General features: G+C 44.0%; 1 protein-coding gene across 2 annotated transcripts in view; it reads left to right on the top strand.

Annotated features, from left to right (window-relative positions):
- The first annotated feature begins 628 nt into the window (after nucleotides 1-628).
- Nucleotides 629-14,363, top strand: part of GAREM1 (GRB2 associated regulator of MAPK1 subtype 1) — a 130,416-nt gene continuing 116,681 nt past the window's right edge. For both annotated transcript variants that reach the window (XM_050941951.1, XM_050941950.1), the window contains exon 1: nucleotides 629-1,023. In XM_050941951.1, the coding sequence (XP_050797908.1) occupies nucleotides 903-1,023 (121 nt within the window). In that variant the 5' untranslated portion in view covers nucleotides 629-902. The remainder of the gene's footprint in view (nucleotides 1,024-14,363) is intronic.

The raw sequence follows: 14,363 nt of genomic DNA, 5'->3' as shown, positions 1-14,363 counted from the left end.
GGTTATGCAAACAAACCTCAAAGCCTGGAGCAGACTCAGAGGCGGAGTTTAGGTGCTCAAGCAGTGATCAATAAGGCAAACCACTTTATCCCACTGGGAAAAAGAACTATGTAACTGCGTGGGACAGCAACCCTTTATTTGGCAGTTTAGGGCCACAACGGCTCCTGCTGCTGTGTAAACAGTAGGTATGACTCCTGACCCAGGGCTCTCTAAGAGCTTTACAGCGGTTATCCCATTTCACAGCTGGGAACGGGAGATGCAGAGCGCGTCAAAGCAAGTCAGTGGCCTAGCGGGGCATTGACCCCTGGGCAGTACTGTAGGGCAAATGTACGCCCTGCTCTATTCATGTCTCTCAGGAGCTGCGCCCGCCGAGCCCTGGCCCTCCCGCAGCCCGGGGGCTGCCTGCTAGGGGCTCTGCGCAGCGGCTGCAGGTTGCCGGAGCGATCAGAGGGGGGAGCGAGCGGGACAGACTTTGCACGGAGCTGCAGTGCCAGAGCCTCCCCCGTTCAGGGAAAACAGAAGGGAGCCAGCCAGCCAGCCCGGCACTTTCCTTTTGGGAGCGGGGAGGAGCAGCAGCTGCGCAGGCGTCTCTCGCACCCTGTTGATTAGTCAGTGCTGGGATGGCGCTTCCTGGGCCAGTCGCAGCTGCGAGCCGAGCGGGGAGCAGCCCCGGGGGGCTGGAGGAGCAGCCGCAGCCGCTGGGCGGGTGTCACCTTGCGCTTCGCCAAGCCTAGCATGTCCTGGGGAAGCGGAGGTGGAGGCGGCGGCAGCAGCAGCAGCTGCAGCAGTCGCCGCTGAGCAAGGCGAGCTCCGTCCTGTTGGCTGCAGCACCCCGGCGCGCAGGAGCCGCAGCTGCCTGCCAGCCTGACTCCCCCTCCCCGGGCCCGGAGGCGGAAGGAAAGATGGACCCGGGCCCCTCGCTGGGATCCTGTCTCAAGGATGTGAAGTGGAGCGCGGTGTCCGTCCCATTGGACCAGCTGGTTAGCACCTACCGGCTGCCCCAGCTCGTGCGGCTGGACAGCGGTGAGTAAAGCCCCGGGCCGGGGGGGCAGGGCTGGGAACAGCAGCCGCCTATTAACTTCTGCAGACTCTTCGGCCGGGAATGGTTTCTCCTGCGCATCCCGCGTCTGCAAGGCAGGGGGAGACTCCCCGGAGCGCGCGGCGCGGCCCCCTGCACAGCCAGGGGGCTGCCCGACTTGGGGCACAGGCGCGAAGTCACTTGCCCGGGGACCCCCAGCTTGCCACGGGCAGAGCTGCGGACAGAACCTACTCGTAGCCCGCTGCCCTTTGGACCAGCGCTTCTCCAGCTGTTCCATCTTCGCAAGTCCAGGGGTCCTCTTAGGACTTGGGTCCCAGCACGTTTCCTTGCGGCCTGCTCTCATCTCTGGGGCCACAAACCTCTGCCAGGGCTGGATTGTGACAGGGGTGTGTGAAATCCCTCTGTTTCAGTTAGCCTTGATTTGCAAAAAAAAAATCTTGAATGCTTTCTGGCAGGAACTGCATGTGGGTCTGGGTCTGCTTCATTTATTGGGGTGCAAGTAATCTATCGTGAACTGTGGAAAATACAGAAGTCAGGAGATGTTTATAAGGTTAAGGATTAGCTCCAAGTGTTTCTAGCTTGGAAAAATGTTACCCCCATAAAATTAAGATTCTGAGGGTCCGAAGAACTGCAGAACGCTGCAACATACTAAAACTGCATTCGTTTTGCACTCTTAAACCAGACATCTCTGCTTATTAGATGTTACAGTAAAGTTTTTGCTTTTTCACTATTTTCTTTCTGTAGTCTACTGATTTAAACAAATTGGATCGTGCTCCTTTGTGTGCATGAGTTTGGGGAAGCTCAGTGAGTCCAATGTCAGTTGGGAGTCTTTGAGAGTAAAAAAATACATGATTAAAATACAGGAAGACATTTGCAACACCTAAGGCTCAATCCTGTGATTACATGTTGTAGAACCTACATCAAAGCTGAAGTAAAAGGAATATTAAATAAACCAGGTAGTCTAAGCCATAAATGTTCATCATGTTAATGTTGATTGAAAGGGCAACAGACTCTTTTTTTGTTTGTTTTTTTAAAAACACAACATGAGAAGTCTGTGAATCTCAAAGAAAAGGAACTTTTTATTACTATTTACTTGTATGCTAACCTACAGTCTCTAGGTCAGCATATTATTTTCTATTAAAATCTGGAAATTAGAGGTTATGCCCCTGACAGAATGGCTAGTAGAGCAACATTCTGCTACATGAGATGAGAAGTTGGGAATGATATTTGGTATTGCTTTTCCTTGAAGGTTTGGAGTGTCATGGAAATAATCATAGATTTTCAGAGACCAGCAACTGGTGGTCTTAAAAGTATTATTATGCCAGTCACAGACAGAGAGTTCAGGAAGTAGAACTTGGGTGAGAGGGATCAGTCCAGAGAGAGCAGTTCAGGAGGTACAAAAGCAGTGGCTTCTTCTTGGCCCAATACAAATGTAGGAGTGATTGGTTTTCCCTTGATGTATAGGAAGACAGCTCATGTTTGGGTGCCTGTTGCAGCAGTTATGGTACTTTCAACCTGTCATCTATGAAGTGACATGGAGGGTTGTATGACTTGGTAAAATAATTTGTGTACCAAGTTTTTTGCATTTGACTTAAAAGTTGTCCTTTTTATGGCTTTTAGACTGGGCCAACATGCTTAAGTAATATCTCATCTTACTTCATCTGCTCATCCACACTGCAATCAGCCTATTGCTTACCTGTCCTTATTACAATCCTTAGGTGATAGGAGCCAGAGCTTTTTGTAACTCTGCCCCTTGATTATGCAGTGTCTTTCCTATATTGCTTTGTAGTGCTTATGTCCTGATGGTCAGAAGTAGGGTGAAGAAAAGATTTTCCACCTTAACTGCTGATTAGTTTTATAGTGTTGCATCACAGGGCGCTGCAATATTTACGTGAAAGCTGCTATGTTAATGTAACTTGTATTGTAGTCACCTTCTGTGACTTGAAGCAGCTAAGATGGCCTCCGACAGTTGTGCTTAAGACTATCAGGTTGCTGGAAGCAATTCCAGATGTAGTATGTCTGTTGATAAATCTTAGAATTCTCTCCCAGGCTTATGTGGTGTATGCTGCTTCTTCATCTTTGTTGACTTGCCATCATTGTTGATGTGACCTTTTTTGACTACCAAATTCACAGTCCATTTTGGTCAATTTCACAGTCATAGGATTAACAAAAAGTGTAGATTTCAGCTATTTAAATTTGAAATTTCACTGTGTTGTAATTGTAGGGGTCCTGACTAAAAAAGGAGTTGGGAGGGGGGTTGCGGTACTGCTGCCCTTACTGGGCTGATCTAAAGACAGTGCTGAGTATCCACAAATCCCATTGTAGTCAATGGGGAGCTGCATGTGCTCTGCCCCCTTTGGAATTCAAGCCAGTTTTAGTTAGGTGCCTATATTCAGGTGCCCTAGGTTTAAAATGTTGGCTATTTGAATCTCCTCAACCAGCTGCTTTTCCCTTTGTTAAATTTTGTTGAAAGTAAACTCTCTTTGGAGGGGAGGTAGGAGGCGGAGTAGGAAGAGGGATTGAGGAGCTGGAGATTTTTTTTCATACATCAGTGTTCGTAAGACTTCATTTTTCTTGTCTTTGAACAGTTGCTTTCTTGACGCTTTCTAGCGATGTGTAGATTATTGTAATGTTGTCTTCTCATCTCTTTTGTGATTTAGGTCTTAGGAAAAATGAAATTATTAAATTGTTTGAGTCCAAGAACTTCACTACTCCGTTGTCAGGGGCTGTCTACGCTGTGAGGAGAACCAGGGTGATGCGAATTGCAGAGTGCACCAAAGTGTTGTGGTCTAACACCCCCCACCCCTGGGTACAGCTGGAATGAGCTAAAAGCATCCTCTTTGAGACAAGACACTGTCAATGCAAGCTAAGTACATTTTTAGTTTGCACCAACAGCATCCACACAGGGCATTGAAAGTACAACACTTAGGTGCGCTCTGCAGTTTATGCCCCTGTAGTCTGTGCTGTGGCGCAGTATAGACATAGCTTTAGTATCATCATGTCTGATGACTTCAAACTGTGAATAAAATGAAAATGAATGAATGAAGTCACATTTCTTGTGCCAGAATCAGCTATAACTTAGAATGCAGATATGAACATCCTGGGAGAATGTCCTCTCCAAATAGTTCTGCTTGCTCTGTAAGCACAGTTACATACACAGGAAATGATAAAAATACAGCTGATATGAAACAGAAACATTTATTGTCCAGAATCAAGATCTGAAATATTTACCTAAACTAAAGCTACTTTTGGGTTAGGGAGAGTGGGTTTTTGGGGTTTCCTTGGGGAGGGGAGGAGTGAGGGGAAAAAGAAATCTGCCTAGTTATATATAAACTGCACATGTTAGTAGTTAGGCTGTGACATCTCACCTCAAACTGAAATTAAAAGATATATATTCATAGCTTCTGATGAAAACTGGGATAGTTCAAGGTGATAGGAATATTTAGTTCCAATTTCTAAATAGCTTGCACTTGCTAATTCATCATAATGCCGCTAAAGTTGTTAGTCCTCTGAAATACAGAATGGTCCTTAGAGTATTTACCATCTTTATTTCAGATGCTGTTGGTTTTGTGTTTTTATTAAATGCCTATTGCCATAGCAATTGCCAGTATTTTTTTTTTAAAAAGCTCCATTGTCACCTTCACAAGTGACAGTACTTGGACTGCTATTACCATGCATGTTGCCAGTATGTCTTAACAGGCTAAATATTAATAGAAAACCCAAGGTAACCAAATGCAAACACAACTAACAGACATTATACCCAATGAATAAGCATTACATCCTGTCTTAGGGCTCACTAAATTGGCTCTGTCAGACCAAGGAGAACAAGTTTCAAAGACAGTGAGAACTGGATGACAGAGTCCTGCCCCCACCCCCTGAATTATGCTCCAGGAGATGGAATCCTGGCCTCACTGAAGTCAGTGGGAGTTTTGCCATTAACTTCCAAGGGGAAAGGATTGCACCCCAGGATCCAACAGCAAAAATACCTTTATATGACCTTTACTCACACTGCAGGGTATTAGGCGAGAGCAGGTCTCTGAGGTAATGGTGTCTCAGCCCATTCAGGGATTATAAATAGACAACAAAATACTTAACTTTAGACCTTTCTGGTGAGTTATAATACTACCTTCTTTATCTGCTAAATGAGTCAAAGCTCCATGTAGAGCTTATCCTTATTTTCTCAAGTTTTTGACATTTCTGGTGGCACTGGTGTAGTCTAAGGATAATCTCAGAAGCTGGAAGAAAAATGCTATTAAGACTAAGAAGTGGAAAATTATGCTTTGGTTAAAGAGTTAAACTGCATGGCTTTTTGGCAGCAAATGGTGAACTCCGTGTCTGGCATTCAAATCCAGCTTTTGTTTTTAAATAGGAAAATTCAATGTCCTACTGTTGTCTTATTTATTAGGACCCCTGTCATCCTAGCACTATTGTTAATTTTTGACAGTTTACTATTGTTTGTTTTTTATCCCCAAGGAGGGACCTGGGACCACATTCCCTCTCAATTCCAGAAACTGGTCTCTCTAGCGATGAGATCACTATCACTGCAGTCTGCATGCACTCATCCTCTGGATAAAAATATTTCCCAGTGTCGTCAGTTATTTAACAATCATCACTTCAGAAAAAATATTTAAAACGAATGATACTAGTGTTTTTAAAATCAAACATCCTGGCACTAGTCTGGCTGGGTAGATAGCCCAGCTTAAGGCACCACTGTTTAGAAGTCCTTTTTTGGCTGTTTGCTGAGCCTAACTGAGAACACCCCTCTGAATTCTTCTGGAGATATAGTGACCTATCAACACTAAGTTATTAAGACTCAGAGGGAAATAATTTCTTTTGACCCAAAGCATAAATGCAATATTTGTGGTTGCTTTAAGGCAGACTGACTGAATTATGAAGTTGATTTCAAGGAGGGAAAGCCTATGAAAAGTAGGGGTTGTGTAAAATGTCTTATGAACCCTGATTAAACTGTCTCTTAAATAACTGTACTGGGAGATACTTTACTCGATGCCTGATCTGGCTGAGCTTGAGGTTGCCATGTTGCTTCTTGGGAGGAACAGGCTTTATTTATTACATTGTAAATCCTGTCCTCAATGAGGTACCACACCAGAGGTAACCTATTTTTAAAAAGATGTTTAGAATCATAATAAGCAATTAGAAATGGAAAAGACCTCTATCTACTCCATTCCCCTGTTAATGCAAGATTGTTCCCTACAGCATGTGAAGTGTTTAGTCTAGTTCTAAATGATAAGATAGTGTTGTTTGGTTTCGAGAGAGAACATCACACTAAATAGAACAGTTTGACTATGTACATAGTGAACAATTCACATTGCATCCTTTTACAAACTCAGGGATATCCTTGAAATTGAACAATGGTTTTATACTAAGAATTTCACTCCTCCTGAGGTTTGAGTGTGGTATTGTTTATTGTGGATAGTCTTCTTTCAAGAAACTATTGCAAAGTGCTTCAGTGGACTGTAGTATTTGGAGGAGGTGGTAAGAACCAGTTTGGAAAAAGTAAAGTAGATCAAAAAGACGTGAGCCCCTTGGAATATACTTGATCCAAACACCCATGCTGTGTGAGGCAAGCTATTGTACAGTGTGCAGGTAGGTGATGGTTCAGTGGGTAGGTAAAGCCTCCAGTTAGGAGAAGGCTAAAAAACAGGATGTACTTTGGAACTAGTGAAAGCTTACCTGTGGCCTGACTTTTTCCCATAAGCTTTGAGCAGCTCTTAAAAATCAGACCATTAATGTTTGAATTGCACGTACGTCAATGCTCACAATTAATATAATCTTCCACCCTCTGCCCCACATACATACTTTCCCTCGTGGTCTGCTGATTCCATCATGACAATTGAGTGAAAAAGCAGATGGCTGCCTGCCCCTAACCAGTGCTTGCTGTATTTTCCTTTCCAACAGGCAGAAACATGTTCCAGAAACACTTTAGTGAAAAAGCTTTTAAATTGTTTTAAGTCCACTCTACCTTAGGGCATCTATGAAAATGATAGTGCCCTCCTGGAGTTGGAGTCCAAGTAACTTGGCAACGCCTATTCTCAAGTGTAGAACAATCTTCCAGATGAGGTGGACATGAGTTGACTAATGTATCTCTGAATTTTAAAGCTAAAAACCCTTGTTGTTTGAGCCTCTTATTCAGTAACAACTTCAGATACAATAGTGTGTACTGTATGTTCTTGAATCAATATGCTACTTCTGTTATTGTGGGCTCTTGATAATGCTCTGCTATGGTAGTCAAGGATTCAAAACAGTTTGTTCTGAACTGCTATTTTCATGTGCTCATAAGTGCTCAGATATCACAGGGAATGGTACCTAGATAAAGGCACAAAATAGATCTTCTGGGCTGAAATTTCGCACTCTTGACCTGTACACAAAGATTACCTTTTTAAAATAAAATATTTAAGGAACATCTCTCCAGCAAATTCTTTAGTTCAAGAGTAAAAGAAAAAATACTTTTTTTTTTAAATGATGGCTCCTTTTTAAAATTATTTTTATTAAAAGAAATTTGACCAAGTCTTCTGGGAGATTTAGTGCATTGGCTTGGTTTAATCTTTTAAAATATCACTTAGGGCTGTGGTTCTCACCTTTTTTCATTTGCAAACCCCTTTGGAAATTTCGAATGTGGACCCCTTTGGAAATCTATTGCATGTGTGTATATAGTTGAATTGTGTTCAATTAGTTTTCAGTCCTTTAGAGCAGGGATTCTCAAACTTCATTTCACCGTGACTCTCAACAACAAAAATTAATACATGACCCAGGAGTTGGGACCGTAACCTGAGCCCACCTAAGCCCCATTGCTTGGGGGAGGAGGGGAAAACCCGAGTGGGGGTAGGTCAAAGCCAAAGCGCTTCAGCCTCAGGCAGGGGGCCTGTAACCTGAGCCCCACTGCCCAGGGCTGAAGCCCTCAAGTTTTGGCTTCTGCCCTGCCTTGTGGGGCTCTGGAGTTGCTAGTTGTCCGATTTTTTGACTGGAACACCCCATCAAAAAGGGATGCTGGTGGCTCAGGTCAGCACTGCTGACCAGGCCATTAATGGTCTGGCCAGTGATGCAGTGGGTCTAAGGCAAGCTCCCTGTCTGCCATGGCTCTGTGAGGCTCCTGGAAGCAGCGGCATGTTCCTGCCCCCCCCTCCCCGCCACCTCTTAGCTCCTATGCATAGGGGCAGTCAGGGGGCTCTGTGCTGCCCCCGCCTCAGGCGCTAGCTCCGTAGTTCCCATTGGCTGAATTGCAGCCAATGGGAGCTGCGGTGGCTGTGCCTGTGGATGGGGCAGCGCTCAGAGCTGCCTGGCCATGCCTCTGCATAGGAGCCGGGAGGGGGGAGGGAATGTGCTGTTGCTTCCAGGAGCTGCTTTAGGTAATCTCCAGTCTGCATCTCTGACCCCCTCCTTTTGCCCCAACCCACTACTACAGTCCTGATGCCCCTTCCACCTTCTGAACCCCTCAATCCCAGCCTGGAGCCCCCTTTTGCACCCCAGACCCTTCATTCCCAGCTGGAGCCTGCACCCCAACCCCCTGGCCCAGCCCTAATGCCCCTCCCACCCTTTAAACCCTTCAGCCTCAGCCTGGAGCACCCTCCTACACCCCTAGCTGGAGCCTTCACCCCCCCCACGCACACACTTCAACCCTCTGCCCCAGTCTGGAGCCCCTCCTCCCCACACTCGGAATCCCTCAGCCCTAGCCCATAGCCACCTTCTGTACCTCAAATTCCTCATCCCTGGGCCTGCACCCCCCAGCTGGAGCCCTCATCCAGCCTACACCCCAACCACCTGCCCCAGCCTGCAGCCCCCTACTGCACCCTGAACCTCTCATTTCTGGTCCCACCTCAGAACCTGCACCCTGAGCCCCCTCCCACACTCCGAAACCCAGACCAGAGCCCCCTCCTACACTCCAGAGCCTTAACCCCCAGCTGGAGCCCTCACCCCCTCCTGCACCCCGACTCCCTGAGCCAGCGTGATGAAAATGAGTGAGTGAGGGTGGGGAGAGTGAGCGAGAAGGTGGGGAGATGGAATGAGAGAGGGGTGGGGCCTCGGAGATGGGGCAGGGCAAGAGCGTTCGGTTTTGTGCAAGTAAAAAGTTGGCAACACTATGGGGCTCAGGCTTCAGCCTCCGTCTGGCCCCAGCAAGTCTAAGCCAGCCCCGGTGACCCCCTTAAATGGGCTCATGACCCACTTTGAAGTCCTGACCCGCAGTTTGAGAACTGCTGCGTTAGACATAGTCCAGGGACCCCAGGATCTGCGGACCACAAGTTGAGAACCACTGACTTAAGGACACAAATTTAGGGTAAACTCAATCAGAAACTAAGATAGGATGCCCAAGTAAGTAGGATAGTTCTTAAGAAACTAAAAAAAATGTTGTGCAATGGTTCATGTATTGTTGTTTCAAATTGTTGTAATAAAGCATGACACAAGGGGCTAGCGTTAAAACTGACATAGGAAAGAAGTTAATATATTTAATACCTTTATGGGTATTCATCACTCTTGAACTAGTCCAGTGAACTTAAGGGAACATGCTGAAAAGAAATGCTACAGAATATGGGACAACATGGTATAGCAGTTAATTTCAGTAACAGGGGCTATGTTTCAGGAATTCCACCTGTGGTTTGACTGCAGCACGAATATTGGTATTTTGGCATAGTGAATAACTAGCTGTCAAGATCTGAGAATCTTACAGGAAAATACTCATCATATTAATAACACACATATTGCATATGACTCAAAAAACAAACTTCATAAAACACTGTGTGCCAGATTCCTTAAATCTCTTGCATTTTATATTTATGGTGCTTTCTGTTAGTTTAACTATGCTATTTACATGTTGTTCTTACTTGTACAGCCTGCATTTTCCATACTATATATAGCTCTGTAGCTAGTCATGGTACTTTTTATAAGCAAATGTACAATAAAGACAGTGTTTCTGCTCTGAGAGCTTTGTACTGTAATTTAGACTTAAAATACAACACAATGATGAACGACCATGGTGTGTGAGAAGGTAGGGAAGTATGTTCACGTTGAGCGGATCAAATGTTCCCTAGACTGTTTTGGAAAACTAGCAAATCAACTGCATGTTTTGTAGGGAAAAATCATCCACTCCCATTCATGGAGTGGTGTGAATAACTGGAAGTCACAGAGCTCCAGTAACTCCTCACTTAATGTTGTAGTTATGTTCCTGAAAAATGCGACTTTAAGCGAAATGATGTTAAGCTAATCCAATTTCCCCATAAGAATTAATGTAAATGAGGGGATTAGGTTCCAGGGAATCTTTTTTCACCAGACAAAAGACTTATACACACACTCAATATAAGTTTTAAACAAACAGTTTAATACTGGTATACAGTAGTGATGATTGTGAAGATTGGTGGAGGTGGAGGAGTCCGAGAGTGGGATATTTCCCAGGGAATGCTTTACTGCTAAATGAACTAGCAATTGACTGAGCCCTCAAGGATTAATTCTCACAACACTCTACAAGGCAGCAAGAACGGACGGAGGGCAGACAGAGAGACACACACTGTGTGTGAGAGAAAAAATGTGCATTTTCCCTTAAAGTAGCTGACTCCAGGCTTAAGGACACTACCTTGTTAACTAAATCAGCTTGCTGAGACCCACAGCTATTGCCTAGACACCCCCTCTGTTGGTTGTGTGTCCTGCCTGCTCTGTGGAAGATGGGGTAAGCTGGGTGCAGGAGCAGGGGGAGGAGGAGACACCCTGACATTAGCTCCCCTCTTCCACCATCCCCCTGTACAGCAAGCAGGAGTCTCTGGGAGCAGCTCCAAGGCAGAGGGCAGGAGCAGCACATGGCAGTAGGGGGAGGGAGAGCTGCTGTGCAGGGAACTTAGGGGGGCTGTTGGTCCACCTTGGTTCCAACCACTCACCAGCTAGCTGCAATGGGCTGCTCTTCCTGCAAGCAGTGCACAAAACAGGCAGCTGCCAAACGACTGTTTGACGGGAGCATTTCACAACTTTAAACGAGCATGTTCCCTAATTGATCAGCAACTTAACATCAAAACAGTGTTAACCAGGACAACTTTAAGTGAGGAGTTTCTGTAATTACATTTAAATTGATTTACAGCCTTACGTCTTTGTTCTGGAAGAACACTTTCAGAAGTCATAAATTACTCTTGAGTATCAGTATAAAATTATTGAAAATGCAAACTTCTATTTGCTGAAAAGACCCAAATCTCTCTCTTCCCATCCCCCCGCTGAAGGTTATAGCCACATCACACATTTTACATCTGATCATAAAACATTCACTTTTGAAACTGTGCCCATGTAACTGTATTATGGTCATACTTGTCTGTTCTCAAATTTGAAACTTGTTCATATTTGTTCTGGGAAAAAATGTCAAGCCTCTGTGGATGGTGAGTAGGAAAGATGAGGCTCATTGAGAACGTACCTCCCTCAGATCATAATATAAGATGACTAGCTATGTATGTGTATGGTACCACACAGTGTTCAGAGAGTGGGTGTGGCTAGCACCAAGCCGCAAAACTACAGCAAGTACCGTTCCAGTGTAGGTGAAAGACAGTATATAGGAAAGGGAACACTTTAATTAAAAAAACAAAAACTATAGTGCTCAGTAGTAAAAGTGCTTTGTGAATTGTGAGTATTATTCTCCCTCTGCCCTCTTAGAGATAAGGAAGTTGGCCATGGAGATTTTTTTCTCAGTATTGTGTGCTGCTTGACAAAAGTGGAATCTTTTCTCCTTTCCACATTTTTTTAAAAATTGTTACTGTAGAAAAGTTTAAAAAGAAGAGAGTGGTTTTTTTTACCCTTAGCATGCCCCTCTCTCCTGCCAAGCGTGTCCTGTGTCTTGCTTTGTGATTCCCTCAAGTTTATATGTCGTGCCATATAGATCTTTTGTTCTGTTGCTGGGGATTGTCCACTTTCCCTCTCTGTAGAGAAGTAGGAGGAACTAGCTTCCCAAATGTTTCCACTTGAGTGGGTAATCCTTTAAGATCTAACAGCCAACCATGGTTCCTGGTTTGGTAGGCATGTGTTGTTGCCCTTTTCAACAAATGATGGAATACCTCGATGTGGCCTCTAAGATTCAACAATTTCTCAACATAGACATGTTCCCCAAATCATCACACGAGGAGTAATGTAAATGATTTTACGAAAACGAGCTACCCTAACCATAATGTGCTTTGTTACACTGGAGGCTCTGTGTAACTTTCTGTTTTTGTTTGTTGCTGTGAATGGGGTTTCCTGTGAACAAGAGACCTCCTTAAGCATAAGTGAAATTGCAAACCCTTCTGGCCTCTTTTTCTCAGTATATGCAGGCTTTGACTTGTGCAGAAAGTCCATATGAAGTTTTGTCTGTCAGTTATTAGTGTACAGTAACATTTCTTCTATTCTAATGCAAACTGATTTTGAGTCTTTGTACCCACTTCCAGAATGAACTAAAAGCATGTGCAAGATATAAAAAACAGTCTAGCTAGAGAGTAATGATAACTTCTTCCTTTGGCCTGCAAAGCTTTACCTGAACGCTGCCTACCTCGGTTAATTTTTGTTTGTTTGGGGAGTCTGTCCAAGATACTGTCAAGTTCAAACATTGGTCCTGGTAATCTGCGAACAGGGATCAATGCTTCACAACGATAGACTCCCTTGAGAAGTGAGCATGACGTCTTTGTTCCCAGCACCATTAGCCCAGAAAGCAAGTGGCCTTGTTATATAATATGCTCAGAGAACATATTCCTGCAAATGGCATTTTAAAATATAAATAGTTGACAGTAAGACAGATTAAAACAATTCTTCAGCTTGCTTGCCTTGCTCAGGAAAAGCCTAAATGAATAGATGGGGCTTACAGTAACAAAGTTAGGCTTAATTGGCCCGTCAGAGGAAGCACATCCTATATTATTTTAAGTTTTAGATGCTAACATGTTCATAATATGGGCTTCCTGCGTCTAAGGAGAGCTAGTAAGTTTCCTAACTGATCTTTGTTTCCAGTCAGCTTCTCCATGCTTGATCCCATTAAGGCAAGTCAAACCATTTTTTTTTAAATGTTTAGTATTACTAGCCCTAGTCAGCCAAAAATCATGGTACTTCAAAAAGGATAAGTTTGGGGTTCTCTGCCTTTCTTTTATTTTAAGCTTTTTTTAGTTTTCACACTTTCAAGCTTTTCGCAATAGTGAAGGCTATAAACTTTTAAAAACGATAGCTGAAATTAACATGTAATCATAACTTGAAAGATGACCCTTCTTAAACCCTAAATGTCCGGAGACTTGGATAAAATAGAGTGGGAAATGCTGTTTACTTCCAAACATGCTGCTAAGTATTAAGTCAGCTGTTTAATTAAAGGATTTGTTAAGACTCCCCACAGTAATGCATGAGAAACCATGCTAATGGTTCTGTTCTTGGATCAGGATTGTAGCTAAATGTTATGCACATACAGTATAGCAAAGTTTGATTGGCCTCCTATGATGAGTAACATTAAGGAATAGAGTGGTGGCTTAGTACACTTTCTGTTGCCATCCTGTGTTTTGGAATACAAGCGGTAACGCTGGGACGTTATTGCAGAGAAAAACTTTTCTGTGTGGTGATGGTGGGAGGGTTGCTGTCATAAACAGATAGTTAAGGGTTAATAGAACAGAAGTACTTCATGTCTCTTAACTGTAAAGGGTTAACAAGTTCAGTGAGCCTGGCTGTCATCTGACCAGAGGACCAATCAGGGGACAGGATTCTTTCAAATCTTGAGGGAGGGAAGTTTTTGTGTGTGCTGTTAGTTTTTGGTGGTGGTTCTCTCTGGCTTCTGAGAGTGACCAGACGTGCAACCAGGTTTCTCTCCAATCTCTCTGATACAGTCTCTTATATGTCCAGAATAGTAAGTGCTAGGTAGATAAAGCGAGTTAGGCTTATGTTTGTTTTCTTTATTTGCAAATGTGTATTTGGCTGAAAAGGATTTTAATTTGTATTTGTATATTTAGGCTGGGAGGGTATTCCCAGTGTCTATAGCTGAAAGACCCTGTAACATTTTCCATCTTAAATTTACAAAGATAATTTTTACTGTTTTTTCTTTCTTTAATTAAAAGCTTTTCTTGTTTAAGAACCTGATTGTTTTTTTATTCTGGTGAGACCCCAGGGGACTGGGTCTGGATTCACCAGGGAATTTTTGGGAAGGAGGAAAGGGGGAGAGAGAGGTTAATTTTCTCTCTGTGTTAGGATTACTTTCTCTCTCAGGGAGAGTCTGGGAGGGGGAGAGAGAAGGAGGGGGGAAGGTGCATTTTCCTCTGTTTAAGATTCAAGGAGTTTGAATCACAGTGATCTTCCAGGGTAACCCAGGGAGGGGAAGCCTGGGAGAGGCAACAGTGAGGGAAAGGGT

This window comes from Gopherus flavomarginatus, chromosome 2 (assembly GCF_025201925.1).
Source record: "Gopherus flavomarginatus isolate rGopFla2 chromosome 2, rGopFla2.mat.asm, whole genome shotgun sequence".
Classification (NCBI taxonomy): domain Eukaryota; kingdom Metazoa; phylum Chordata; order Testudines; family Testudinidae; genus Gopherus; species Gopherus flavomarginatus.
Note: the sequence above shows the minus strand (reverse complement) of the source record. Positions and strands in the feature narration are given on the sequence as shown.